This window comes from Saccopteryx leptura, chromosome 5 (genome assembly GCF_036850995.1).
Source record: "Saccopteryx leptura isolate mSacLep1 chromosome 5, mSacLep1_pri_phased_curated, whole genome shotgun sequence".
In the NCBI taxonomy this organism is placed as follows: domain Eukaryota; kingdom Metazoa; phylum Chordata; class Mammalia; order Chiroptera; family Emballonuridae; genus Saccopteryx; species Saccopteryx leptura.
In genome coordinates, this window is record NC_089507.1 from 201237313 (window position 1) to 201264448 (window position 27136).

The window sequence follows — 27136 nt, forward strand, 5'->3', positions numbered from 1 at the left end:
ATTTCTACACTATAAAGGAGAGGAGCCCATGCTGTAGTAGAGCAGAGAAAGGCCACGTGGAGGAGAGGAGAAGCAGCCAAGATGGCGGAGTGCTGAAGGAGAAGCCAGTTTGTGCAGAGTTTGTGCAGAGAGAAGGAGATGGGGAACAGAGGTGAATAAGGCTGGTGAGGTACAAACCTTTGATTCTAGGAAACTTGGATAAGTCAGTGGCTTTGGGAGCCCTGAATGGAAAGGGAAGTGTTTTCCCACTGTGTGTATTTCTTGCCCGCTGGGTGCAAGCTAGGATAAAGATGATGGCCCACCAGTTCTTGGCTCCGTTGTTTCATTACCGTCTGTCCGAATCAAATGCGAACGTACATGGGCCAGGCGGCTATGATGGCGGCCGTGGCTACTGGCCATACACACTTGAAGCCCATTAGACGCAGGTTCAAATCCCAGGGCCACCACTTGCTGCTAAGCCACTTTGCCTTGATGAGACTCGGTTTACTCCCAGTAGGGCCCTCGCACTGGGTCACCATCTGTCGAGTGAATGCTATTCGTTCCCATTGTCAGCTAAACTCACTGTGGACAACAGCTGTGCTGCGGGGGCCCAAGGGAAACAGAAGACATATTTCTGCCCCACCAGCAGCCTGTGCCTTCTCTCCCAGGCCCCTGCCCTGCCCTTCAACCTTAGGAGTTCCTGGCTTCACCCTTTGTCCAACCTCCAGAGAGATTCTGATAACAGCAGTTCTGAGGCTGAGAAGGGGTCGTCATGAGGACAGGGTGTTCCTGCAGCAAAGTTCTGACCTCTTTGTCTCTCTTCCAAGTGCCTCAGACCAGGAAAGGGGAGCTTGTCACTGGGACATGCAGGGACACTGCTTTGAATCCCGAACTCTTCCAAAGGGCTTCTGCCTGCCTTGGTGTGGTCGGTTTGGGTTCTGTGGATCATAAATCTACTCTAACAATTTCAGGTAAAAAAAAAAAAGGATGCGTTAGAAGGTTCTAGAAATGTTCCTTTTGGTTACTACACACACACACACACACCAAAACCCAGAAAATATAATATAGTGAATTTGGAAAGTCCAGTGGTAGGGTGGGTTTCAGGTGAAGGTTGATCCAGCCACTCAGTGCTATCACTGACATCCCAGGTGCCCAGCACCTACCCCTCTTCTGCATACATCTGTGTGCGTGTGTCCCCAGAGTGGCAATTCCAACACCAAACATCCATGACCCTCCAGCACAAGTATCTGCACCAGTTGGGATGTTCTATATCTCTTGATTTACATTTCTGAGGGAGAAATACAATATGTAGGCTCATCCTTTTGGACCAACCATCAGAAGTTGTATGTTCCTGGCCAGGGAGTAGATGTTCTCCCCTGGGTCCAGTGTCCAAGGCTTGTTCAGTCACTGGTGGCCAGATCACAAGGGTCACGTGCCTGCTCCACCCCAGTGGAGGCAGCATGTCAGAGAAGGGTAACAGCCCAGTCAACCACCTCAATACCTTTCCAAAGAAGTGGGGACCAGCCTGTGAGTCCCCAAAGACACTGCCATTCTTCCCTGACCTGGAGACTTTCTAAAAAGTCCTATTTTTGTTCTTAGCCAATAATTTTAGGAAAATTTTACATTTGGTTCGGGTTAGAGGTTTATTTTGCCTAGTTCTTTCCCAAGGCTCTGTTTCAGGCTCATTCAGGAGGAGAAATTCAGACTCGGGGTTAGGAAATGGTTTTAATCACTATCCCTGAGAAATTAGTCAACAATCACATGTGTGCCCCATCAGCGAGCTCAGGCTCAGTCCAGATGGCTGCTAACAGACTGTTTCTCCAAACAAGCTCTGCGTTATTTTATTACTGTCATACCAGGAAAAAGGTTTGATCTTCAAAACAATGCACCCACGTCATTGATTAAGCTGGAAGAACTTGTTTGGCCATAGTTAGAACCCACAAGGAGGATAGGGAATAAATTTAGAATTGAACTCTGAACCACGAGGACCAGCAGCTCCGAAGTCTGGCACTGTGTCTCGCTAACTCCATGTGCTACCTTGAGCTTGGCGGAATTTTCCCTCTGACTCTGCGTCCGCAGAATTTCTGTAGGATAATGTAGCCTTCAAGGGTACGACCTGGCATCTAAGCCTATCTCTACTACTTATAAGCTGTGTGACTCTGGGAGTGTGTTTAACCTCTCTGAGCAGTAGTTTCATCATCTTTTAAAGAAGGGGGTGGGTAATAATGTACTTTGTTGGATGTCATGAGGATTGATTAAGATTTTTTTATTGTCCTGGCCAGTTGGCTCAGTAGTAGAGCGTCAACCCGGTGTGTGATGTCCTGGGTTCAATTTCTGGACAGGGCACACAGGAGAATTGCTCATTTGCTTCTCCACCCCTTAGCCTTCTCTCTCTCTCTCTCTTTCTCTCTCTCTCTCCCTCCTGCACCATGGCCCCTGGCATTGAGGATGGCTACGTGGCCTACTCTCAGGCACTAAGAAGGGCTAGGTTGCTAGCAATGGAGCAACACCCCATGTGGGCAGAGCATCGCCCCCTCAGTGGGCTTGCCAAGTGGATCCCAGTCATGGCGCATGCGGGAGTCTGTCTCTCTGCCTCCTCTCCTCTCACTGAATTTAAAAAAAAAAGATTTTATTTTATTGTGGTAAAACATACATGACATTAAATTTACCATTTTAACCATTTCAAGGTGGACAGTTCAGTGGCATTAAGTATATTCACACTGTTGTGTAACCATCACCACCAGTCAGCTTCAGGATTTTTCCATTTCCCCAACCAAAACTGTGCACCCCCTTAAACACTAATGCCTCACTCCCCTGTCCCTCAGCCTGTGGTAATCACCGTTCTAATTTCTGTCTCTATGAACTACTGTAGGAACCTTATGTAAGTGGAATCACCCAATGCTGGTCCCTTTGTGACTGGTTGACGTCCCTCAGCACATCCTCAGGGTTCATTCGTGCTGTAGCATGTGTCAAAATTCATTCCCTTGGCCCTGGCCGGTTGGCTCAGCGGTAGAGCGTCGGCCTGGCGTGCGGGGGACCCGGGTTCGATTCCCGGCCAGGGCACATAGGAGAGGCGCCCATTTGCTTCTCCACCCCCTTCCTCTCCTTCCTCTCTGTCTCTCTCTTCCCCTCCCGCAGCCAAGGCTCCATTGGAGCAGAGATGGCCGGGGCGCTGGGGATGGCTCCTTGGCCTCTGCCCCAGGCGCTAGAGTGGCTCTGGTCGCGGCAGAGCGACACCCCGGAGGGGCAGAGCATCACCCCCTGGTGGGCAGAGCATCGCCCCTGGTGGGCGTGCTGGGTGGATCCCGGTCGGGCGCATACGGGAGTCTGTCTGACTGTCTCTCCCCGTTTCCAGCTTCAGAAAAATACAAAATAAAAAAAAAAATTCATTCCCTTTTCGAGGCTGAATAATATTCCATTGTGTGCACATACTGCATTTAGTCTATCCATCATTCCCTTGTTAGTGGACGCTGGGGTTGCTTCCACCTTTTGGCTATTGTGAATCATGCTGCTAGGAACACAGGTGTACAAACGTCTGTTTAAGACCCTGCTGCCACTTCTTACCCAGAGAGTGATTAAGATAGTTTACAAAGAGCCCTTAGCCCATGCGTGGCTTACAGCAAATATTAACAAATTGTAGCTAGTAAGATCAGTATTAGAAAAATAGTGAGGAAAAAACTTTAAACGCAAACTAAAGAATTGAGATGACATTTTGCCTCTCAAATCAGCAACAGCGAAAGGCAGTGACCGTCACTGCAGCCGGGACCCGGTGAGACGGAACCTTTCACAGACAGCGCTGGGTAATCCTCCTGGAAACTAAACTCGCAGTGCTAGATGGGATGCATTGAGGTTCTTGGAAGTGTTCGCATCATTTGACCCAGTAAGTCCACTTTTGAGAATTCATCCTATTCATCCTAAAGGCAGAACCTCGAATGCAGACCAAGATTTGAATCTAGAGAAGTTTCTCACAGTAATTTTTGTAACACTGTGGAAGCAACCTCTATTTCCATCCACAGGAAACGGTTGAAAAATAATGTTGGTGTAGCCCTGCAATGGAATATTTTGCAGTTTTTAAAAATGCATATGAGAATGGTGAAAAGAAAAAAAGAAGGTATACAAATGATATTTACTTATCCTATATAAATAGGTAGCATGTCTTGAGCATTTCTTATGTTCTAGAAACTAAGTCTGTATGTACTTTCTCTTGTTTACTCCTCTCAACAACGCACAGAGGTAGGTACAGTTCTTACTCCATTTCACAGATGAAGAAACAGAGGTTCCAAGTGGTGATGTGACCGTCAGGGTTACACAGCCAGCAAGTGTCCAGGCTGGAATTCAAACCCTTAGGCTCCAAAGAGTAGAGAAGGAATGAAGAGAATTGGGCACTCAAGGCTGATCGCGGCTCCTTGGAAGAGGAGTGAGTTTCGCTCCCGTCTTTATACTTGTCTGTATTATTCCCCAAAACCAGGGGGGGAAAAGGAGCATGTTAGGGAAGGAAAGGAGCAATAGCCTCTTGCAACCAGGCATCTTTGCAGATAAACCACGCAGGTCTTGTTTCCCACGTCATGAACTCAGTTTGTGTCCTTTTTTTTTTTTTTTTCTGGTTAAAGTAGAGCAGAGTGTCCTGGCTGTATCTGCAGGCTGATTGCTTAATAATCGTGGACACACACACACACACACACACACACACACACACAGCCCACGCTGCCTGAGACAGGAGAGGAGACAAAAAGCAGCAGTAGCCAAAACTCTGCTAGATCGATGCAGACTGTTACAGGCACGGCTCTCCAAAAAGCAGAGCTTGCTGAAATAAATATTTTTCCTGTGAGAAGAGGCTTTAGTCGGCGATCTTAACAGCCCCCCGATTCATTCCAGATCCGCCCTGATGGCTGGCGTCAGCGTGCCCATCTTGATGTACTTAGGATCGCTTAGTGAGCGCAGCGTGCCTGTGCGTCTGGCTGGCTTCTCTCACTCGGCAGTGTGCCAGGGGCGCTGGGCAGGAGGGCAAGGAGAACGTGTTCCCTGGGGAACGCCCTCCCTACAACCTCCTGGGGTCTCTGACTTGCTTTTCCTGGTAAACCATCCCGAGTTCATCTAAACTGGAGGCCTGGGAATTCAGCCTCTTTTCTTGGCAAAGGCTTTGTTCTTTTGAGTCCTGGAGACAATCTGCAGGAAGAATTTAAAATTGGGGACTTTGAAAACATACACACAGGAGGTCTGGGTTATCTCAAAAAAAAAAAAAGGGAGCTTCACTGTCCAGGCAAAAATTCGTTGATTAATTCATTCATTCACTTTCTCGCTCAGCAGTTGCTTACTGGGCCATCTCCTAAGTGGAAGACCTGGTACAAAGCTAGTGTTATAGTACAAAGCCTCTAGAGAGACAAGATTCACTTATTCATCCATCCATTCATCCATCTGTTCATTCAGGAGATATTTACTGAATGCCTCATAGGTGCCAGGCACTTCCTGGAAATGCTGGGCCCTTAGTAGTAAGCCGCTTCTTAGAGCTTGCTTTCTAGCTGGGGTAACAACAGGAAAATGTAGCGTATAGGATATCAAATGGTATTCAATGCTAAAGACAGAAAATAAAGCAGAGGTCTGACCTGTGGGGGCACAGTGCCTAGTGTAGACCTGGAACGCTGAGATCACCAGTTTGAAATCCTGGGCTTGCCTGGTCAAGGCACATATGGGAGTTGATGCTTCCTGCTCCTTCCCCCTTCTCTCTCTCTCTCCTCTCTAAAATGAATTTAAAAATTCCTTTAATATAATAATAATAATAATAATAATAATAATAATAAAGCAGAAAGGGGGGATTGGGAAATGGGTGCGGGGTGGACCCATAGAGATGAGGGGCTAGAAAAGGACTCACCAAGAGGTGATATTTAAGTCACAATCTGCAGGAGATGAGATAATTTAGGAGGTGCAGGCATAAAATAACAGTGACTCCCAGATTGCATAAGTCCCTTTTCAATGGACTTTCCATCTCGATTATGCCAGTGAGAAAGTCTGCTTGTTGCTAATGTCCTTGCTGCCTCACCGGGACCCACTAGCCTCCCCCTTGAAGGTGAAGGGGCTTCGCAGGCAACTGTGCCCGCCTGCACTTGAACCTGTGTTCAGTTTGACTACTTTGTGGTCCCTATGTTATTAATTCATGGCAAATGACCTTGGTTGGCTCAGTGTTTACAGGTTAAGGTGTCTTTTTAAAATACTCTTACTTTTGCCCTGGCTGATTGGCTCAGCGGTAGAGTGTCGGCCCGGCGTGTGGAAGTCCCAGGATCCATTCCGGGCCAGGGCACACAGGAGAAGCACCCATCTGCTTCTCCACCCCTTCCCCTCTCCTTCCTCTCTGTCTCTCTCTTCCCCTCCCGCAGCCAAGGCTCCATTGGAGCAAAGTTGGCCCGGGCACTGAGGATGGCTCCATGGCCTCCGCCTCAGGTGCTAGAATGGCTCTGGTTGTAATGAAGCAACAGCCCAGATGGGAAGAGCACCGCCCCCTGGTGGGCATGCCAGGTGAATCCTGGTAGGGTGCATGCAGAAGGAAGTCTGTCTCTCTGTCTCCCTGCTTCTCACTTCAGAAAAATACGAAAAGAAAAAATACTCTTACCTTTTTGAAAAGTGAGTTGACTTAAAGAAAAATATTAAGGGATAGCCTGTGGTGGAGCAGTGGATAAAGCATTGACATGGAATGCTGAGGTTGCCTGTTCAAAACCCCTGGCTTGCCTGGTCAAGGCACATACAGAAAGCAACTTAGGTTGAAGCTTCTCACTCCACCCCCCTCTTTCTCTCTCTCTCTCTCTCTCTGTCTCCTTTCTCTAAAATCAATAAATAAAATCTGTAAAAAGAAAAGTATTTAGTACCTTAGGATACAGCTGGTACTCACTTTATGGGGAAAATTGGGAAGGGGATAAATGAATGACATTTGAGACACACTAACATAGGACATGACCCTTCTCATCAGGTTGCTGAGAAAGACAAGGTAGGCCAGGGCAGAGGGGTGGACAGATGGGGACGATCAGCTTGGCGGCGTGGGTATCAGGGGGCAGAGCTGCTGGGGGAGGCAGGCCCTGGGGAGACCACCCGACTTCCTCCTCTCCCAATGACTAATCCCAACATGGATTCTGAAACCTCCATTTACTGAGCACTGCTTTCATGCATTTTTTAAAATAGGATTTACTAGGGTGACTTTGGTTCATAAAATTATAAAATTCTATAGGTTTCGGGTGTACAGTCCTATAGCACATCATCTGTGTATTGTATTGTGTGTTCACCGCCCCCTTGCATTTTCCCGTGTGACCCCAGCAGACCCGCACGGCAGCGCTGTGGTTATGGTCCTGTTCTATGGCTGGGGAGTTGGGGAGCTCAGGCCTAGTCACCTGTGCAAGGTCATGTCGCTACTAACAGTCAGAAGTGTTTTGAAAATTGATTTTAAAAAATTGAGATATAACTCGCGTACCAGAAAATTCACTCTTTTAAAGTGTTCAGCTCAGTGCGTGGTTTTCAGCGCCAGCTCACGAAGTTGAGCGGCGATCACCGCCATCTCGTTCCAGAACACTGATCTCTCCCAGAAGAAACGCCTTACGCACTGACAGTCACTCCCACTCTCTCTGCTTCCAGCTCCTGGCGACCATTAATCTACTTCCTGTCTCTATAGATTTGCCTGCTTGGCATTTTCATGTAAATGGAATAATAAAATATGTAGCCTTTCATGTTTGGGTCCTTCCACTCAACATAGTGTTGTCAAGATTCATCCGTGCTGTAACATACATCCACACTTCGTTCCTTTATATAGTGGAATAGTATGCCATGGTATGGATATGCCATCTTTTGTTTATCCATTCAGTAACTGGGTAGTTTTCCTTTCTTGGCTGTTAATGAATAATGCTGCCAAGATCTGTGCACAGGTTTTTATTGGACATGCGTTCATTTCTCTTGGGTGTGTACCGAGGAGCAGAATTGCCGGGTCATATTGTAACCTTATGTTTACCCACGTGAGGACCTGCCAAACCATCTTCCAAAGCAGCTGCCCATTTTACATGCCCCCAGCAGTGTCCGAGGCTTCCAATTTCCCCATGAGATGGAGGCTTAGCAGCGAATCCTTTAGAAAAAGTTTCCTCCTCAAGTAAATCAGTGCAGTGGGATCTTGAGGAAGAAACTACACCCAGGCCTGAGCCAGACTCCAAGGGGGAGCTGTGAGCTCTGAGGCCTGGTCTGTGCTCTGCTGTGCCCACTAAGAGGATTATGTACATGCCACCTATTTCCTTCAAAGTTGGGGCTCTCTTTTTATAGGTCCTGATTCCCCAAGTGGCCTGTAGCTCCCAGGTCAGGGCTGGTTCCCACGTTCTCGGTGTGTGGGGCGGGGCTCTGAAGACCACCAGTGCGCTGTGGTTAGCTGTCAGCTGATTCTAACCATCCACATGTACCATGCTCACACGTCTCAAGCATTTACGACAGGCCCTCACGATGTACTCTGCTCCAATGCTTTACACGTGTTTCATTTCCATCCCCATTTTACAGATGAGGGAACTGAGGCTCTGAGAGGTGAGGGAGGTTGTGCAGCCAACATCACACAGCCAGTGAGCTACGGTACAGTTGGGATTGGGGACTTGTCTCTAACCACCATGCAACCCCAGGAGGGCAGATCATGTAGGAGACTTTCATGGTAAGGCTCCCTTTACAGAGTGGGCGGTGGGGTTTCTGCTGCAGTGTAACAAACAGCCTCAAACCTAGCAACTTCACACAGTCCCCACCGAAGAGCTCCCGGTTCTGCAGGGCAGAGTGCCGGCGTGAGCAGGCTGGGGTCTCTGCTCAGGGTGTCACAAGGCTGAAATTCAAGATATTGGTCAGGCTGAGCTCTTGTCTGGAGGATCTGGGACAAATCCATGTCCAAGATCATTATTGCTGGCCTCGTTCAGTTCCAGGTGGCTGTAGGATTGAGGTCCCGCTCCCTTGCCAGCTGTCCCCTGGGCCAGCTCTCGGCTTCTAGAGGCCTCCCTATCCCTGAATCCCTCACCATGTGGCAGCCCATCTCCAGAGCCAGAGATAAAGAATCTCCTTCACACCGAGTCCCTTTCAAGCTTTCAGCTTCACAGCTTTCACCCCCACTCAAAATGGACAAATTATTCAAGATTGAAAGTCACTGGGGGAGGGGGGTTACTATTCTGCCTGCCACCGTAGGTCTTAGGTTCTAATGATACTGATGATGATAGCTATGGTTAGGTTGGTACTTTCATCTGCTTAGAGCAGCGGTTCTCAACCTGTGGGTAGCGACCCCGGCGGGGGTCGAACGACCAAGACACAGGGGTCACCTAAAGGCATTGGAAAACACATATTTTATATGGGGTCGAACGACCCACAGGTTGAGAACCGCTGGCTTAGAGCATCCTGGTTTTCAGGCTGATTCTACATCTGTTGTAGCCCAACAGTCATGCTGTGAGGTATGTGTTTTAGCCTGTTTTACCCACAAGAGAGATGCGAATGCCTAGTTAGCCGGCTGGGGCTAGAGCCCAGATCAGCCAACCCCCAGCCCAGGGCTCTAGGCGCCCCCAGCACCCCCACCTCCCCTTACTGCTCTCAGACCGCATTCCTGTCTTCGGAAGGGGCAAAGCACCTGTTTCCAGCCAGCCCCGCCCTCAGGGAGCGCTTCCTTGTAAACCTACCACACTGGGTTATCGAGACTCTAGGCATTTATGGGAACTGCCAGGGGGCTGGGCAAAGCTGACCTCAGCAAGCAGGAAAACCAATAAAGCCCGAGGGGCACAGAATCCAAGCAGCACGCGTGCGGGGAGGAGCACGCATGCGGGAAGGAACACGCGTGTAGGGGGCTCTGCTCAGCAGTGGCCCAGCCCCGGTGGGGGTGGGGGAGGTGGCTGGCCCAAAGTGGGGGGCCTCACTCTCGGACGGCAGTGTGTCACGTAGCGGTCCCCACTGTCCTGTGTCTGTGCTCCAGGCATGCTCCTTGGAACTTGACATGGATGCCCAAGCTGATATCAGTCCCTGGGCGCCCCCATCTTCTGGACTTTTTGTGGCTGCCCCTCCCTTTAGTGCTTAACCCAGGCTGAGGCCACGGTGAGAAACCCAGGACCCTGCCCCCTCCCTGCTTTCTCCACAATCCCCAGAGTTGCTCGAGGGGTTTAACGTTTCTTCCAGGCACCTCTGTGCCGTTTTGTTAATTTTTTATGTTTGTTCCTTTCGCCCCACGCTGTTCCCTGCTCCAGCTCTGCAGTTCTTCCTGAAGCATGGCCGCGACAAGGCTTCTGGGACAGCAGACTCTGGGGGTATCAGTTGTGAGCTGGTGTCAAAGAATCTGGCCCATTCAGGCTGGAGAGGGGGCTTGCTGATGGGTCCAGAGAACCAGGCCTGGGAGTGCGCCTGAACCAAGGGCTCAAGAATCCAAGATGGATTCACGGCAGTCATTCCGACCAGGGTCCCACCATGGGCAGGATGAATGGCATCCAGCACGGTCCGCGTCCTGTCCTTCTGGTCCAGTTTCCTCTTCCGGGGAGGCCGTGTCTGCCTAGCGTGGCAAGGGTCTTGTGTCTCCTCTCCTTGGTGAGGGGACCAGGCGGCGCTGGGCCAGTCCCATCAGGCCGACAGCAGCGGGCAAGAACTAAATCCTCAAAAGGAAAACAGGGTGCCATCAGGAAGAGAGTCTGCAGCATTAGGGGTCATGGGACCGTAGGGGGAGCACCCTTGGAAATAAATTCTAGAATCCCCATCTGAAATGTCACTTGCACAGAGAATTTCATGTGTTGCCTCCTTGCCTCCCCCAAAGCCTTCCCCTTCTCCAGCTGTCAGTCATCACACACATACTTCTGTGGTTTCCTATTCCAAACAATCTGTCGTCCCTTTTGCGCCACCCACCAATGCTTGGGGCCCACCTTGGCACACCCAACGCCTTATTAAACTGCTGGGATAAACAAAGTGTTTTCTACCTATGAGGGATTGAATTGTATCCCCCAAACCATAGGCTGAAATTTTACCCCTTTGTACCTGTGAATACGGCCTTATTTGCAAATAAGGTCTTTGCATATATAATCAATTTAAGATGAGGTCATTAGGGTGAGCCTTAATCCAGTATGACTGGTGTCCTTATAATTCCTTGTGAAGACAGAGACACACAGGGAGAATGCCATGTAACAAAAGAGGCAAAGGTTGGAGTGATGCAGCTACAAGCCAAGGAGCGATGGCCAACACCAGAAGCCGGAAGAGGCGAGGAAGGACTCTTTAGAGGGAGCATGGCCCTCTGGCCTCCAGAACTCTGAGACGACACATTTCTGTTGTTTTAAGCCACCCAGTGTATGGTCTTAGTTACAGCAGCCACAGAAAATTAGTGCCCTACCTCACATCTCTAACCTTAGCAGTGCAAAGTGCTAGAAAAAGCTGTCAGTTATTGTTTGGTTCTTCCTATTTTTTTTTTCTTTTTTTTTTTTGTGGCAGAGATAGAGAGAGTCAGAGATAGGGACAGACAGACAGAAAGGGAGAGAGATGAGAAACATCAATTCTTCATTGCAGTTCCTTAGTTGTTCATTGATTGATTTCTCACATGTGCCTTGACCGGGGGGCTACAGCAGACCGAGTGACCCCTTGTTTGAGCCAGCGACCTTGGGCTCAAGCTGGTGAGCCTTGCTCAAACCCAATGAGCCCGCTCAAGCTGGTGACCTCGGGGTGTCGAACCTGGGTCTTCCGCGTCCCAGTCCAATGCTCTATCCACTGCGCCACCATCTGGTCAGGCGTGTTTCTTCCTTTTAACGAGGAAAAATAGTATGTCCTAGCAAGTGTAAAGTAAGGTAATTTCAATGGCTTCCATTTTATAAATAAGGAAACTGAGGCTCAGAGGACTAGTGACTTCTCCAAGTCAAACAGTTAGAAAGAGGTAAAGGCTGGACTTGAACTTGGGTTTTTTGACTCCCAAGACCAGGGGTAGTCAACCTTTTTATAACTACTGCCCACTTTTTTATCTCTGTTAGTAGTAAAATTTTCTAACTGCCCACCGGTTCCACAGTAAGGTTGATTTGTTTATTTATTTATTTACAGAGACAGAGAGAGAGTCAGAGAGACAGATAGACAGAGACAGACAGACAGGAACAAAGATATGAGAAGCATCAATCATTAGTTTTTCGTTGTGCATTGCGACACCTTAGTTGTTCATTGATTGCTTTCTCATATGTGCCTAGACCGTTAGCCTTCAGCAGACCAAGTAACCCCTTGCTGGAGCCAGCGACCTTGGGTCCAAGCTGGTGAAATTTTGCTCAATCCAGATGAGCCCACGCTCAAGCTGGTGACCTCGGGTCTCGAACCTGGGTCCTCCGCATCCCAGTCTGACGCTCTATCCAGTGCACCACGCCTGGTCAGGCAGTAATGGTGATTTATAAAGTAGGGAAGTAACTTTATAAAATTTATAAAGCAGAGTTACAGCAAGTTAAAGCATATAATAATAATTACTTACTAAGTACTTTATGTTGGATTTTTGCTAAGTTTGGCAGAATAAATCTTTATAAAACAACTTACTATAGTTAAATCTATCTTTTTATTTATACTTTGGTTGCTCCACTACCGCCCACCATGAAAGCTGGAACGCCCACTAGTGGGCGGTAGGGACCAGGTTGACTACCACTGCCCCAGACTTCTACTCATCACCTTTCTGTGACTCTGTGGATGTGCATCTCACAGGTTATTGCAGAGTCCCCAAATCCTAGTCCCCAGATGTCACTTTTATTTTAATTACATGAGCTTCCAAACTTAGTACTATCCTCGTCCTTGTCTCTGTGGGAACAACCTGTTCTGGCCATGCTTTCTATAATATGAGTCTCTATAAAGTGAGCCCTCTTTCATTACAAAAATTTCATTGCAAAATCGAAGGCTTTTATTACAAATTTGGCAATTTTCATTCCAAAATTGGAGATTCATTCCCACCAAAATCATCTCCCAATAGACCCAAGAAAGAATGTTTGGCTAGGAGGGAATATTGATAAACAGCTTGTAGTACACAAACTCCAGAGTTGGCCCAGAATGTTTTGCAACACTTTCGGAAACTCCAGGATGACAATTCCAGCACAAGCTGTTTATTTCAGGCTTTAAGCCACACAGATATCCTGCGTGCTTGGGAATCCACTGTTGTCACTCCCAAGGGCCAGCACAGAGCCCCTCTCTCGCTTTTGTGGACATCTGCAGAGCCTGGTAGACCAGGGCTGCAATACCTGGGGAGACCAGTAGGGGGGAATCTTCCTCCAACAGGAAATAGATTTAAGGCTGAAGATTCTAGAAATTCAAGATTTTGGATTCGAGAAAATAAGTCTGTTCCTCTGGGAGAAAACCTACCCTCCTTACAATGTGGGTTAACCATCTGGCATAAAGAGGTGTGAAAAAATGTGACATTTCCTGGGGCAGGGAGGCACTTGAGCTGGGGCCAGGGTGCCTGGGACAGCCTCTCTCTCTGCACCCCACACCCAGATGGGAGGGAAACTGCACATCCCCACTGTCCAAAGAAAAACCAGGACAGCGGGCTGGCTTGATTTATCTCTTGTAAATTGTTTACCCCAGGACGACCAGATGGCTCATCTCTTGCTGAACCCTTGACATTTCTCTTGCTAACAGCCTCTCTTAGCAAACAGCCCCCTCTCCACCGGACCACGTGTCTGTGCAGGCGTCCTGGGGCCTGCTATTGGGGGAGCCTCGTGCATTCCAGGAGGTTGACTCAGTGGGCTATGAATCCTTATGAGACACAGGGTATAGGCTAGTCAACCAGCCAGGGGTGTGTGGTCAGGATAGAGAGCACCCAGGGGGCCCCGCAGTGACGGCCCCGGCCCCTCCCCCACTGACGGGCTCCTCCAGTGTGGTCTCTGTTCATCCCACTCCTCACCTGTCACCAGGAAAGTGCTCAAAATATGTCTGAATGCCAACATTTCCCTTCTGGGCCCTCCTCTACCTGGCTGTGTGAGGGTGGAAAAGCCACTTCCCCTCTCTGAGCCACAGTACTGCAGCTATTAAAGGGGTGGGGACTGGGTGGGGCACCAGCAGCTCTTCCTGCCTGCCTCACAGCCTGGGGTGGGGGGAACAGGGTGATGGTGTGAACTCCCGCCCATCTGCTCACTGCCACCATGCACCTGCTCCTCCTATGACAAGACCCGGTTGTGGCTAAGTTCTGAGGGGTGGGAAGTGGGCACCACGGGGGTTCTTGCCTTCCTGGGCAGTGGGTGGAGAGCTCCTGGAGGTCTCAGGGGGTCTCTCTGGAGACGGCACCTCCTTCAGGGCCATCTGGGTGTGGTGTGGGGCTGAGTCTTAAATTCTCAGCATGCCCAGAGCCCCAAGCCTGGGGTGGGCTGTAAGAAAGCTGATGGACCTTTCTAAAAGCTCACTCTGTTTTCCGTGGGGGCAGAGGGCGAGGGGTCCAATTCAGGGTGTTTCTGAAAAGCAGGGCAGAGAGTGGAATCTCTTGACTGAGCCCTAGAGAGGGAGAAATGCCCTTAAGGATGTCACAGCATGGCCAGGAAGGCAAACTTCCTACCTAGGGGGTGAGGCTTCCGTGGTCAACAGGTTCAAAAGGTCATCCTAGAGGCTTAGAAAGCAGGCTGCAAACTCTAAGACACAGGAGGAAAATGTCAGCAGACCCAGCATACAAATATCGGAAGCTTGTTACACACACACACACACACACACACACACACACACACTCATGCATGCGTGCGCGCACACACACATACACACACACACTCATGCATGCACATGCACACACACACACACACACACTCTCTCTCATGCATGTACATGCACACACACACGTACACACACACACTCATGCATGCGTGCACACACACACACATACACACACACACTCATGCATGCACATGCACACACACCCCTCATTACGAATGGGTTAAAAGGTGAGGAGGCTGGGAGAAAACAGGATCACCACCCAGCACCTGAAAATCAGTAAGAAAAATCTAGATAGTCGGACAAAGGAATATGGAAATTAAAAAGATTAAAAAGACAATGGCTCTCATCAGGAATCGGGAAGTGTAAGTGGACAATTGAGGCCCACCCTCATTGAGTAGGGGACCAAGTGAAGGTGGAAGTGGACTAGGAGGGCAGGCAGATGTGAGAGCTTAAACCCGACTCCTTAAGGAGGGGAGGCCTCTCACGGGGGGGGGGGGGGGTCATACTATCACAACGGTACAATCTGACTCCTGTCTGAAGGCCCTGACCCATTTTACTGACCCGTCAGTTGAGACCTGTAGGCCTGTGGTTGAGAGGCTGGGCAACAGCCTGGCTGTCTGGATTTGAACTCCTCAGTCCTGAGGGCCTGAAAGGGACAAAGTGGAATCTGCAGAGCCACATCTTGGTGAAGGTCAAAATGAACTAAGGCGGGCCAAGTGCGAGGTCTGGCCCTACTCTCAGCGGCTCCTCTCTGCTCGGCCAGGCGGAGCTGGGAGCAGGGAGAGTGGGAGGTGAACTGCGAGGAGGGGGCAGCAGAAAATGGCTAACTTGACCTCATAGGACTTGGGTGGGAAAGAGCTGGAGGAGCACCTGTGGGCGGAGGGGAAGGGCGGTGGAGGCAAACTGACTGGAGGGAGGGCTAGGAGCCGGCCACGGGCCAGTGTCTGCCCTGACCACCTCGGCCTTCATGGGACTCCTCATAAAATAATATTAGTGTGGCCCTGGCCGGTTGGCTCAGTGGTAGAGCGTCGGCCTGGCGTGCAGGAGTCCCGGGTTCGATTCCCGGCCAGGGCACACAGGAGAAGTGTCCATCTGCTTCTCCACCCCTCCCCCTCTCCTTCCTCTCTGTCTCTCTCTTCCCCTCCCGCATCCAAGGCTCCATTGGAGCAAAGATGGCCCAGGCACTGAGGATGGCTCTGTGGCCTCTGCCTCAGGTGCTACAATGGCTCTGGTTGCAACAGCAACGCCCCAAGATGGGCAGAGCATCGCCCCTGGTGGGCATGCCGGGTGGATCCCGGTCGGGCGCATGCGAGAGTCTGTCTGACTGCCTCCCCGTTTCCAGCTTCGGGAAAGTGCAAAAAAAAAAATAATAATAATATTAGTGTAGTATAGCATGACTGAACTGGTATAAATACCAATATGGACATATCACGTCATGAGATACATACTATTAACATATAAGTAATAATACAGCCAATATATTAAATGATATCTTCATATAATAGGAAATTCTCTGTGACCTAAAGGGTCATGTTTTGTCTTCTGAGTTTAAAAGTAATGCAGGCATGTTCATGGGCCCCTGACGCACTGGCCCCCGGGCCTGTGGAGAGGCAAGCGGTAGCTCTTCCGAAGGCGGCGGTAGGGAGTGGGATTCTCTCTCAGCCCTTTGGGCTGATGTGTAGAGAGACTGCTCTGATGTCCAGCTGTGGGGTGGGGGACTCCGTGTCCCTGACAGGCTGGAGAATTTGGGTGGTTTGTCCGGGACAGAGCGGTTGGCCCAGGTGGCCTTCGGGGCTCCAGCAAACAGGCCTCAAGGAGGAGTCCCGCCTCCTCTCCAAGTTCAGGCACCTGGCGTCCGGCCTCCAGGAGGCCAGACATGTGTGCATGTGCGCTCATGCATGTGGACAGGTGTGTGTGTGTGTGTGTGCGTGCGCACATGCACGCGAGGCTGGGGTGGCAGACGCCCGGCGGGAGCTGCGGGCTCAGGGCCCCTCCTGAGACGTCAGGCTGCCTGCTCCCCCACTTCCCACACCCTGTTCACATGAGGGAAACAAGCCTGGACAATATTTGAAGCCAACCAAATAAGACATCTTCAATATTGCTCCTTTCACCCACGAGAAATGCTCCGTGACAGCCATCTCGATAATTCATGGGCCCTTAGTGTGGATTTGAAGAGCTGCCTTTACTGGCTGGTTCCCACCGAAGGTGACTCTGTCCCCCAGGGGACAGGTGGCAGCGTCTGCAGACATTCTCGGTTGTCACAGCAGGAGAGGGGAGAGCTGCTGGCATCCAGTGGTGATGCTACTAAATACACAAGACCAACCAGCAGCAAAGAATCATCCAGCCCCAAACGTCCACGGTGCCGAGGCCCAGAGACTCTGCCACGCAGCTGTGGGCATGGGCGGTGCTCACTGAGTGTGGACTGTCGTTAGCGCCATCACTGGTCTCAGTGTTGACATCCAACAGAAACCAGTGTGGCCTCCCCCTGCCCTCCCCTGGGGGTCCCTCGGCACTGCCCCTCCTTCGGTACCCCTCACTTCAGTGCACTCCCTCCTGCCCGACCCCATTTTTACCCCAGGTTCTACAGCAGAGCAGGTCGTGGGCAGAGGTCGGGAGGAGATTCAGTGGCTTCCTGTGCATCCAGAGGCTCAGCTTTGGTGCCCACCTCTGTTACTGTCCACCAAGGCCGTCTTCCCCATCCGGGCCCCAACGTCACCCCGGGCACCCATGCACTCTCCCACCCCCATGACAGTTCGGGACGCTCCTTCCTCAGAAAGTGGCTGTCTCTCCCCGGTGACCCTGGCCAAGCTGGTGAGGACAGCAGCGATGAGACCATTTAAATTAAAACGCTCTCTGGATATTTCACAGAAATCCTGAGTCATCCTACCTTGTAAAACCCCAGCAGTTAGATGGGCATGTAGACATTATATGTGAACCTTAAAAAAAAATTTTTTTTTTCTTTGAAGAGGGAAGTTTCTCCTCTGATCCCAGGTTTATCATGAAGAACTGTGTTCTTGAGATAAAAGGGCACACAGGGTCAGCTTCATGGCCAGTTACTGTGCAACCGAGGATGACTTAATCAATCTCTCTGTTTTCTTCAATTAAAAAAATTTTTTTTTGTGAGAGAGACAGAGAGAGACAGATAGGGACAGAAAGACAGGAAGGGAGAGAGATGAGAAGCATCAATTCTTTGTTGCAGCACCTTAGTTGTTCATTGATTGCTTTCTCATATGTGCCTGGACCAGGGGGGCGGGGCTACAGCTCTCTGTTTTCTTCAAATTAACTTTTTTTCTAATTCTGAGGGACACACGTTCATCGTAGAACACTGGTAAGGCATCGTTTCAAATTAAAACTGAGCCTATGTTGCATATAGTTTACATCTGTCTTATTCACTCAACATCTTATTTTGACCATTTTGCGCGTCATTTACTCTCCAAAGTCATATTCCGATGGCCACACAATGTCTTCTGTGTTTGGCCGTGCGTGGCTGCATCCATTGTTCTCACCTGTGAAATGGCACAGGTTTTGCTGTGAAGTCCAAGGCGATGGCCCACCTGTGCCCTCCTGTGGTCACTCACATGATGGGCTCACTGCACCTGCAGATCTGGGTTGGAGCAAGAGATGAACTCCTCCCAGGCCTGCCCTGGGCAGGAAGGTCACAGGGGGCTGTAGACTGTGGTCTCCATCTGGGGACCACAGTCTAGTTTTTAGAGCAGCTGCCTCAAGGACGCCCAGGCCTTTGTCTAAACTCACATTCCCCATCCTGGGCTATTTTGCCATTTCCTTTTATGCTAAACCAAAGGGGCTATTTTGGAAACTCTTATAAGCAAACTAAGCCCTGGCTGGCATTTGAGCGGATATGAAAGAGCCCTAAGTGAGGGGCTCAGGCAGAAAAGCTGCCCAGCCCTGGGAGCCCGGCCATTAAATTTAGAAGCCTCACCTCCAAATGAGGTGAAATTGCAGGTTGCCTCTGGCGGGCGGGCGGCTTTGGCCAGCAGTGAGCAGGACAGATTTAGTGGAGTGGGCCCGGCTCCCTCCAGCCACACCTTGGGGGCAGAGGCCCAGGACAGTCCTGGAGTCTGAGGAGCAGCTGGCTGTGTCAGGACCCCCTTCGGCAGCCTGTTGTCCCTGTGCCCGCCAGCTGTGTGCCAGTGGCATCATCAGCGAGGGCTGCCGGTGGTGCCAGGCCGGAGAGAGAGGCAGCGAGGGACGCGGGAAGAGGCAGTCCTGTCTGCCACTGAAGGTTTGGGACCGGCACGACTTCTGCGCCTCTCTCCTTTCCCGGGGCTGCGAGGTCTCTGGCTTGTCTCTCACACCCTGAGGAGTGCCTGCACTGAGCCACCCGAGTGAGTGTCCCTCTCCAGGGACGTCCCAGATCTGCCCACACCCAGCAGCTCAAGGGTTCATGCCAGCCACAGCAGGAGAGGTGGGAGGAGGGGGCCTGCAGGTGGAGTGAGCCTTCCAGCTGCCCAGCCTTTGTTTTCAGTGGTTGGTGCCCCTGTCGCGCCTCAGTGATGAAACAGGAATACAACCCTGGCCCAAGGTGACCAGCCTTCATTGGGGCTGGTCAGGAGCTGCCCACCGAGGCTGCCTGAGGTTCCAGGGGTCTCAGCTAGGCCATCCCGTCTCAACGCCCCACTGGGTGAGATGGGAGCGAAGCTGACTCCGGTCCAAAGGGACCCACAGGGACCTGGGCTCCTATATCCCGAAGCCTGCAGAGCATGAGGCTTGATTTTCCTGGGCCACCCCCTAGTGCTGTATTTCTAGCTTGGCAGGTCCCGTTCATGAGACTACCTCCATTCTGGGGCCCCCGCCTCCCCACTCAGCTTGGGTCTGGCTCACGGGAAGCAGAAGCCAGTGCAGCCTGGCGTGAAGTGACCAGGCTGTGGGCTCCATCGCGCCCAGGTTCAAATCCCCGCTCTGAGGTTTCTTACCTGTGTGACCTTGGATGAGTCATTTCCTCTCTGGTTTCTTTATCTGCAAAATGGGGATAATAATAGTACTTGCTTCCGAGAATGTAGGGAGGATTAAATAAGATTTTAAGTCCTTAGGACAGGGAGCGGGCAGAGTGCTGGCTACCCAGGGTCACCCATCCAAAGCTGCTGCTTCTGTAAAGAACGTATTATTGGAGCACAGCTATGCTCATACATCTACCTATCGGCTGTGGTTGCTTTTGGTCTGAAATGGTAGAGCGGAGTCCTTGGGACGAAGATTGTATGGCTCGCAAAGCCAAAAAGATTTACTCTCTGGTTCTTTGCCGAAAATGTTTGCTCAGCCTTGGAGTCTGGCTCTGCCTGTCCTCTGGGCTGCACAGAGGTGAGGCGGGGGCAGCAGCCTCAGCCTTTCAGTCATTGTCCTTTGGGTCCATACAGATGTGAATCGAATCTTCCCCCAGCCCCCGGCTGGTTCCCGAGTCCACTTCCCCCCCGCTGACCTGGCAGTCAGCCTCCCTCCCTGCTCCCTCCTCACCCCCTTGCCCAGCTTGGCTGGGGGACGGGTGTCAAGCATTTTGAGACGGTTCACCCAGAGCAGATGCTGAGGGTGGTGGGACAGGGGGTCCCTAATACATGTTTAATAACCAGCAAGAAAAAAAGCCCTGATTGGCAGCCTCACTGATTTCCATGGGGTAAGTATTCCTACTGTAGTTGATTTCAAGCTAGCAAAATTCCTGAAAATGTTAACAATAGACGCTTGTGAGCTGGTGTAAGACAACAGATGTGGGCTGTGGGGACCTCCCTGCAGGGCTGAGGCAGATCGTTGGTGGCGGGACCCCTGACCACGCACAGTAAAGGTCAGGCGTCCTGCTGTCCTGCGCTCGGGCTCTGAACCTGGCTATGCTGCTTTTGAGCTGGGTCCCCAGGTCAACCTTGTGACCTCTCTGAACTTCAGTTTCCTCATCTGCAGAATCAGGTTTGCCATCGCTCCTACACCTAAGGGTATTGTGTGGATTTAATAAGATCATTTAATAAGGCATTTAGGCCTGACCAGGCGGTGGCATAGTGGATAGAGCCTCAGACTGGGATCCCGAGGACCCAGGTTCGAGACCCCGAGGTCACCAGCTTGAGTACGGGCTCATCTGGTTTGAGCAAAGCTCACCAGCTTGGACCCAAGGTCGCTGGCTCGAGCAAGGGGTTACTCGGTCTGCTGAAGGCCCACGGTCAAGGCACATATGAGAAAGCAATCAATGAACAACTAAGGTGTCGCAATGCGCAACGAAAAACTAATGATTGATGCTTCTTATCTCTCTGTTCTTGTCTGTCTGCCCCTCTCTCTGTCTCTGTAAAAAAAAAAAAAGGCATTTAGCCAGGGCTGGCTTAATAACGAGCACTCAATAAAGGATGCCTCCATCACCGGAGTGCCTCAACCTCCCCATCTGTACACAGCGCTGTTGTTCATGGATTTATAGCCGCTGACAGTCCCTGGCATGGGGGCCTGCCACACACTGGGCGTCTAGCGTATGCTCACCAGCTTCCCCTGTCAGGGCTAGAACTCTCTGGCTTATCTGTCTCCGCAACTTGCCTCCAGAACAGCGGCACAGAGACAACTAGATCTCTCTGAGTGTCTCTTGCATTGTGTACTCTCAGCTTATTGGCTCCTTAGTCCTTTTTTGAATTCCCATTTTACAGATGTGATCACTGAGCCCAGAGCCTGTGAGTGCACAGGCATAGCCAGGATTGGAGCCCAGGTCTGGCTTTCCTGTGCCCAGTGCTCCCCTGAGGGGCGGTGGGGTTGGGGGTGAAGAGGAGGAGGGGAAGGCTTGTGGGGGCCGCGTAGACCGGCTGGGGGTTTAGAGCGAGGGCTCTGGGGGCTGACAAATGAAAGGCAGGTGGCTGGAAAGAGAACATTATTCCAGGCAGAGGCCCCCGCCTGCGCAGGATGGAGACTGGGCCCAGTGGGGGTGAAGGGGCTGTGGAAGGCGGGGCGTTAGCAGCAGGAATCAGAAGGAGTTGGTGGGTGGGCTTTTTTATAGGTTTGGCCTAGGAGGTGGGGTCCTTGGACTCGTTGGGTGGACAACACCCTGGCTAAGGAGTCAGGTATGAAACCGTAGCAGCAGAGATTTAGGTTAGATATGAAGGTGAACTTTCCGACTGTCCTTGCTAGAAGATACTGGGCAACAGTCCCAAGAGAGGTGGTGGCATTTGTCCAATCTAGAGATGATTTGGAAAACAGGGCAGACAGCCAGGGTTCTAGGCTGGCCTCACTGCAGCCTGGGTCAGAGGTGGGGCAAGGGATTGGGGCTTCTGGAAGCCTCTGGTGCCAGCGGCCTGGCCTCACGTGAACTGGGCTTCGTCAGCCCCTGCTCAGAGCCCTCCCATGGCCCCCAGGTACCCCTGCTCCCATGGCCCCCCATGCCTGGAGCTCTGCTGGCCTCTCCAGCCTCACCTGGAGCCACTTCTTTCCCCTTTTGGATTTCATCATGTCCTCTGCGCCTCTAGGCCTTTACCACGCTGTTCCCTCTGCCTCAGATACCCTTCCCTCCCCTAACTCTCCCCCTTCTTTCCCTTCAGCCTTTCCTTTAACTCTTGGTCGCCTCCTCCATGGCTGGGTCAAAGACCCCCTGGGTTCCCCCACCACTTCATTATCGACTCCCCACTGTAACTGTCTGGTGGCTCGTTGGCCTCCTGGACCGGGAGCCCGAGGGACACTTGGCCTGTCTCGTTCAGTGTGTGTCCTCAGCATGTCTGGCACACTGTAGCCCAGGGGTCCCCAAAGTTTTTACACAGGGGCCAGTTCACTGTCCCTCAGACCGTTGGAGGGCCGGACTATAAAAAAAACTATGAACAAATCCCTATGCACACTGCACATATCTTATTTCAAAGTAAAAAAACAAAACGGGAACAAATACAATATTTAAAATAAAAAACAAGTAAATTTAAATCAAGAAACTGACCAGTAGTTCAATGGGAACTATGGGCCTGCTTTTGGCTAATGAGATGGTCAATGTGCTCCTTTCATTGACCACCAATGAAAGAGGTGCCCCTTCTGGAAGTGCAGGGGGGCCGGATAAATGGCCTCAGGGGGCCGCATGTGGCCCGTGGGCCGTAGTTTGGGGACCCCTGCTGTAGGTGCTCAGTGAGGATCCGTGGAGGGGTGAAGGTTCCTGGCAGAGAGGAGTAGCAGAGGGGGGGTGAGACGAGCTGGGTTCAGGAGGCACTGTCTCCTCTTGCACAAGAACGTGAGCACAGAGTACAGAGACCTGGATTCGAATCTTGCTCCTGCCACTCCTCCCAAGCAGGTTCGCTAATCTTACCGAGCCTCAGTTTTCTCATCTGTGAGCTGGGGACAGTGCCAGCTGCCCCTTCTCCATTGTAAGGACCTTGGAGGCCCCAGGGGAGAGTGGCCAGCCCTCAGTCAGCTCTCTCCAAGTGGAGGTGCAAGGCTGACGCTCCTGTCCTCTCCCTGCAGGTGACAGCCATGTCGGTGAGAGTGCGGTTCCTGTCCTCCGGGGACACAGGGGCCGTGGGGGTCGTGGGCCGGAGCGCCTCCTTTGCAGGCTTCAGCAGTGCACAGAGCCGCAGGATTGCGTAAGTTCTGCCCTTGCGGGGGGAGGGGGCAGGGCGGGGGCGCTTGTTCTAGGGCTGGACAGGACAGCAGGGACCTCTTTCTGCTGCCAGTGACCCTGAGGCTTGCTCTCGTGCCAGGCCTGCAGCCCAGGACTGGGTGTGTTACATGTGGTGCGTGGTGAATGTGAGCGTACGTGTGAGTGTGTGTGACTCTTGGTGTTGGGAGAAACCTATTAGGCCCACTTGGCAGAGCAGAAAACTGAGGCTCAGAGAGATGAAGCCACTTACGCAAAGTCACAGGGCCAGACTGATTCTGAGCTGGAACTTGGGGTCCTGGGGGTGGGTTCAAGGTGGAGTGTTCTTCCTGTTTGATAAAATGGAAAACGGGGCCACCTATCCCAGCTCTGTGACCTGGGACAAGTGACTTCAGCCCTCTGACTCTCGGTTTCCTCCAGTGTAAACAGGGATCACAAATGTCCCCCCTCACGGGGCTGTCACAGGGCACAATGAGGTGACACGGGGCAAGCAGCCAGCACACAGTGACATGCTGTCGGAGCTTGTGGGGAGTTTCTAAAGGAGGAGAAGCCACCTCTATGGAGACAGCGTGGGGTCAGTGCTGACCCTCTGGGCGAGCGTTGCTGGCCGCTCCGCACGAGTCTCCTGTAGCTGAAGGTAGTCCCAGGAGGAAGAAGGTAGTCCCAGGAGGAAGAAGGTAGTCCCAGGAGGAAGGAGCGTTTCTGCTCTGGGGGCCGCCGCCCCGGCAGCCCCAGCCAGCTGGCCCTGGGCTCTGGGCAGCTGTGTTAGCCACACTGACCCCTCTCCTGCAGGCCTCTGCACAGTCTAGGCCCTCCATGGAACTCGCCTCCCACTCCCCTCCTGGCCACTCCTGTTTAATCTTCTCCGCGGCTTGGCTTCAATGCCATGTCCTGGGTCCCCCTGGGTCCCAGACCCGGCCCTCACCCTCCCATAGCTCTTTCCCGTGGGTTTAACAAGTGCATATTAGACCTGTGAGGCCTGGCCCGCTGGTGGGGCCTGCCCAGCTCACTGACCTTGTCCACGGGCTGCTCGGTTCTGAGGTGTGCCTGGAAGGAGTGCGTGTCAGGGATGACATCCTGGAGTGTCCCAGCTGGAAGCACTCTTAGAAATCCCTAATTCATCCCACAAATATGTATGGAGCACCCACTCTGGCCAGCCCTGGGCCCAGGCTCTGGGAAAAGACCTGACTCGGCCTCCTCCGGGGCAGCCAATAGGAAGCCAGTGATCACCAAGACAGATTCAGCTGTGGCAACAGCAGCACGGCGGGGGAGTTACAGGCTGGGGCTGGGGGAGGGGCCTCAGAGGAGGTCTCCACAAGGCAGGGGCACCTGAAGGCCAGGGAGAAGAGGAGGAGCTGGTCATGTATGGATAGGGTGCAGGAGTGGGGGAGCCTCTCAGGTGGAGGAAACAGCAAGTGCAAAGGTCCTGAGGTGGGAATGCGCCTCGAGGGACAGAAAGTGGTCTTGTGGCTGGCATGTAGGACAGTGGTAACAGAGGGAGGAGGAGGACCCTGCAGGCCCTCATGGGCCACCGTGAGGACATTCATCGAGTGAAGGGAGGCACTGAAGGTCTGAAGCAGAGGAAACCGAGGCCCTAAGGTGGGGAGAAATTTGGCCACAGCCCCAGAGGGATTAATGTCCTGACCCCAGCCTCTAAGATGAGAAAGTGTGGATGCCACTGTGAGGAAGGCACACAGTAGGTGCTCCATAAATGCTGCTGAGAGGCCACGTGTAAACTGACCAGGCATAATCCTGTCTTGTGACTGAGTGAACCACTTCTGAGCTGCCTCCTTTTAGGCTTCGTCCAGTCCCCCGCCCCATGGCGTCTATAGTCAGCGCTGTTAAGGACTGCTGTGCAGGTGACCCAGACAAGGGGGCCTCCAGCCTGGGTCACCTTCCAAGCTGTGTGCCCTGGTACGAAGCTGGTCCGCCCGAGGGCACCTTTCTCTGGTCACACAGAGGCACTATGGGGACTCTGTCCCCGTGGCCTGGCAGCAGGGAGGGGCCCACAGACTGGCACAGAGCCCTGCAAGTAGATTTAACCCTCTGCTGTTACCATCTAGAAGTTCTTAAGTGTAGAACAAAGGACTCTGTGTTGTTGTTGTTTTGTTTTTTGTTGTTTCCCAGGGCTTCAGGAACTCTTCAGCTGGCCCTGCCTGCAGCTGCCCTCCAGTCAGGCCTTTGGGGGCCTTTGGACTTCCTACATCCGTGGGAAATGTCCCCCCAGGCCCCAGTTAGGACCCTACCCAGAGAGTGCCCCCCGGTGGTCCCCCTCTTGGATTCCTGCGGTCCGCACTCTGTGAGGGAGAGCAGAGAGGCGACCCAACCCCAGGCACTAGGGCTCACTGATCACCAGCAAGGGGAAGACACAGGTCCTGCACAGTCTGTGTTCCAGTCCACACTAGGACTCACTGATCAGCAGCAAGGGGAAGACACAGGTCCTGCACAGTCTGTGTTCCAGTCCACACTAGGGCTCACCGCTCAGCAGCAAGGGGAAGAGCAGGTCCTGCACAGTCTGTGTTCCAGTCCACACTAGGGCTCACAGCTCAGCAGCAAGGGGAAGAGCAGGTCCTGCACAGTCTGTGCGCTAGTCCACACTAGGACTCACTGATCAGCAGCAAGGGGAAGAGCAGGTCCTGCACAGTCTGTGTTCCAGTCCACACTAGGACTCACTGATCAGCAGCAAGGGGAAGAGCAGGTCCTGCACAGTCTGTGTTCCAGTCCACACTAGGACTCACTGATCAGCAGCAAGGGGAAGACACAGGTCCTGCACAGTCTGTGTTCCAGTCCACACTAGGACTCACAGCTCAGCAGCAAGGGGAAGAGCAGGTCCTGCACAGTCTGTGTTCCAGTCCACACTAGGACTCACCGCTCAGCAGCAAGGGGAAGAGCAGGTCCTGCACAGTCTGTGTTCCAGTCCACACTAGGACTCACTGATCAGCAGCAAGGGGAAGACACAGGTCCTGCACAGTCTGTGTTCCAGTCCACACTAGGACTCACTGATCAGCAGCAAGGGGAAGAGCAGGTCCTGCAGTCTGTGTTCCAGTCCACACTAGGACTCACTGATCACCAGCAAGGGGAAGACACAGGTCCTGCACAGTCTGTGTTCCAGTCCACACTAGGACTCACTGATCAGCAGCAAGGGGAAGAGCAGGTCCTGCACAGTCTGTGTTCCAGTCCACACTAGGACTCACTGATCAGCAGCAAGGGGAAGACACAGGTCCTGCACAGTCTGTGTTCCAGTCCACACTAGGACTCACAGCTCAGCAGCAAGGGGAAGAGCAGGTCCTGCACAGTCTGTGTTCCAGTCCACACTAGGACTCACTGATCAGCAGCAAGGGGAAGAGCAGGTCCTGCACAGTCTGTGTTCCAGTCCACACTAGGGCTCACCGATCAGCAGCAAGGGGAAGACGCAGGTCCTGCACAGTCTGTGTGCTAGTCCAAGAAAGAGGGCCCTGAGGGCTGAGACTATTATGGGGAACTCCCCCACCTGGAGCACCCCACCCTGGAGGGAATTCTGGAGGGTGCGTGACCCGGTGGGTTCTGCGGTCCCTGAGTGGCCACCATCTGGCCTCAGCCTCTGCAGTCCCCTTGTTCCCTGGGTGTGAGGAAAAAGCCGCCGCCATAGTAGGGAAGAGGGAGTTCTATTTCCAACTTCCTGTCTCGGTCCAGCTCCCAGGGGTCTGGACCCTTGGCTCGGGGTTGGACGGCCTGGATTGGGTTTCAGGCCTCACCTCTGACCTTATTTCCCAGGTAATTCAACCAGGCTGAAGCAGAGCCACATTGCCAAGGCCTGAGCGGCTGGCACGGGTCAGGCAAAATCACCTTAGACACCAGGAAGGAGAGCAGGCCTCCACTGAGATGGGGGTGGGGCGTAGACGGCCCCTTTGTTTTCCACCCCCGCCTGGCACCTGAAAACCCCTTTGACTCTGGACAGGGCTTTTTATTCCATAATCAAAGAATCCA

The 27136-nt window shown here is 52.3% G+C and overlaps 1 protein-coding gene across 4 annotated transcripts in view; it reads left to right on the forward strand.

Moving 5' to 3' along the window:
* The window catches only part of RIPOR3 (RIPOR family member 3), a 70864-nt gene that overhangs the window by 19211 nt on the left and 24517 nt on the right, over positions 1-27136 (forward strand). For all 4 annotated transcript variants that reach the window (XM_066387506.1, XM_066387509.1, XM_066387505.1 and 1 more), the window contains exon 2: positions 23038-23156. In XM_066387506.1, coding sequence (XP_066243603.1) covers positions 23047-23156 — 110 coding nt within the window. In that variant the 5' untranslated portion in view covers positions 23038-23046. The remainder of the gene's footprint in view (positions 1-23037; positions 23157-27136) is intronic.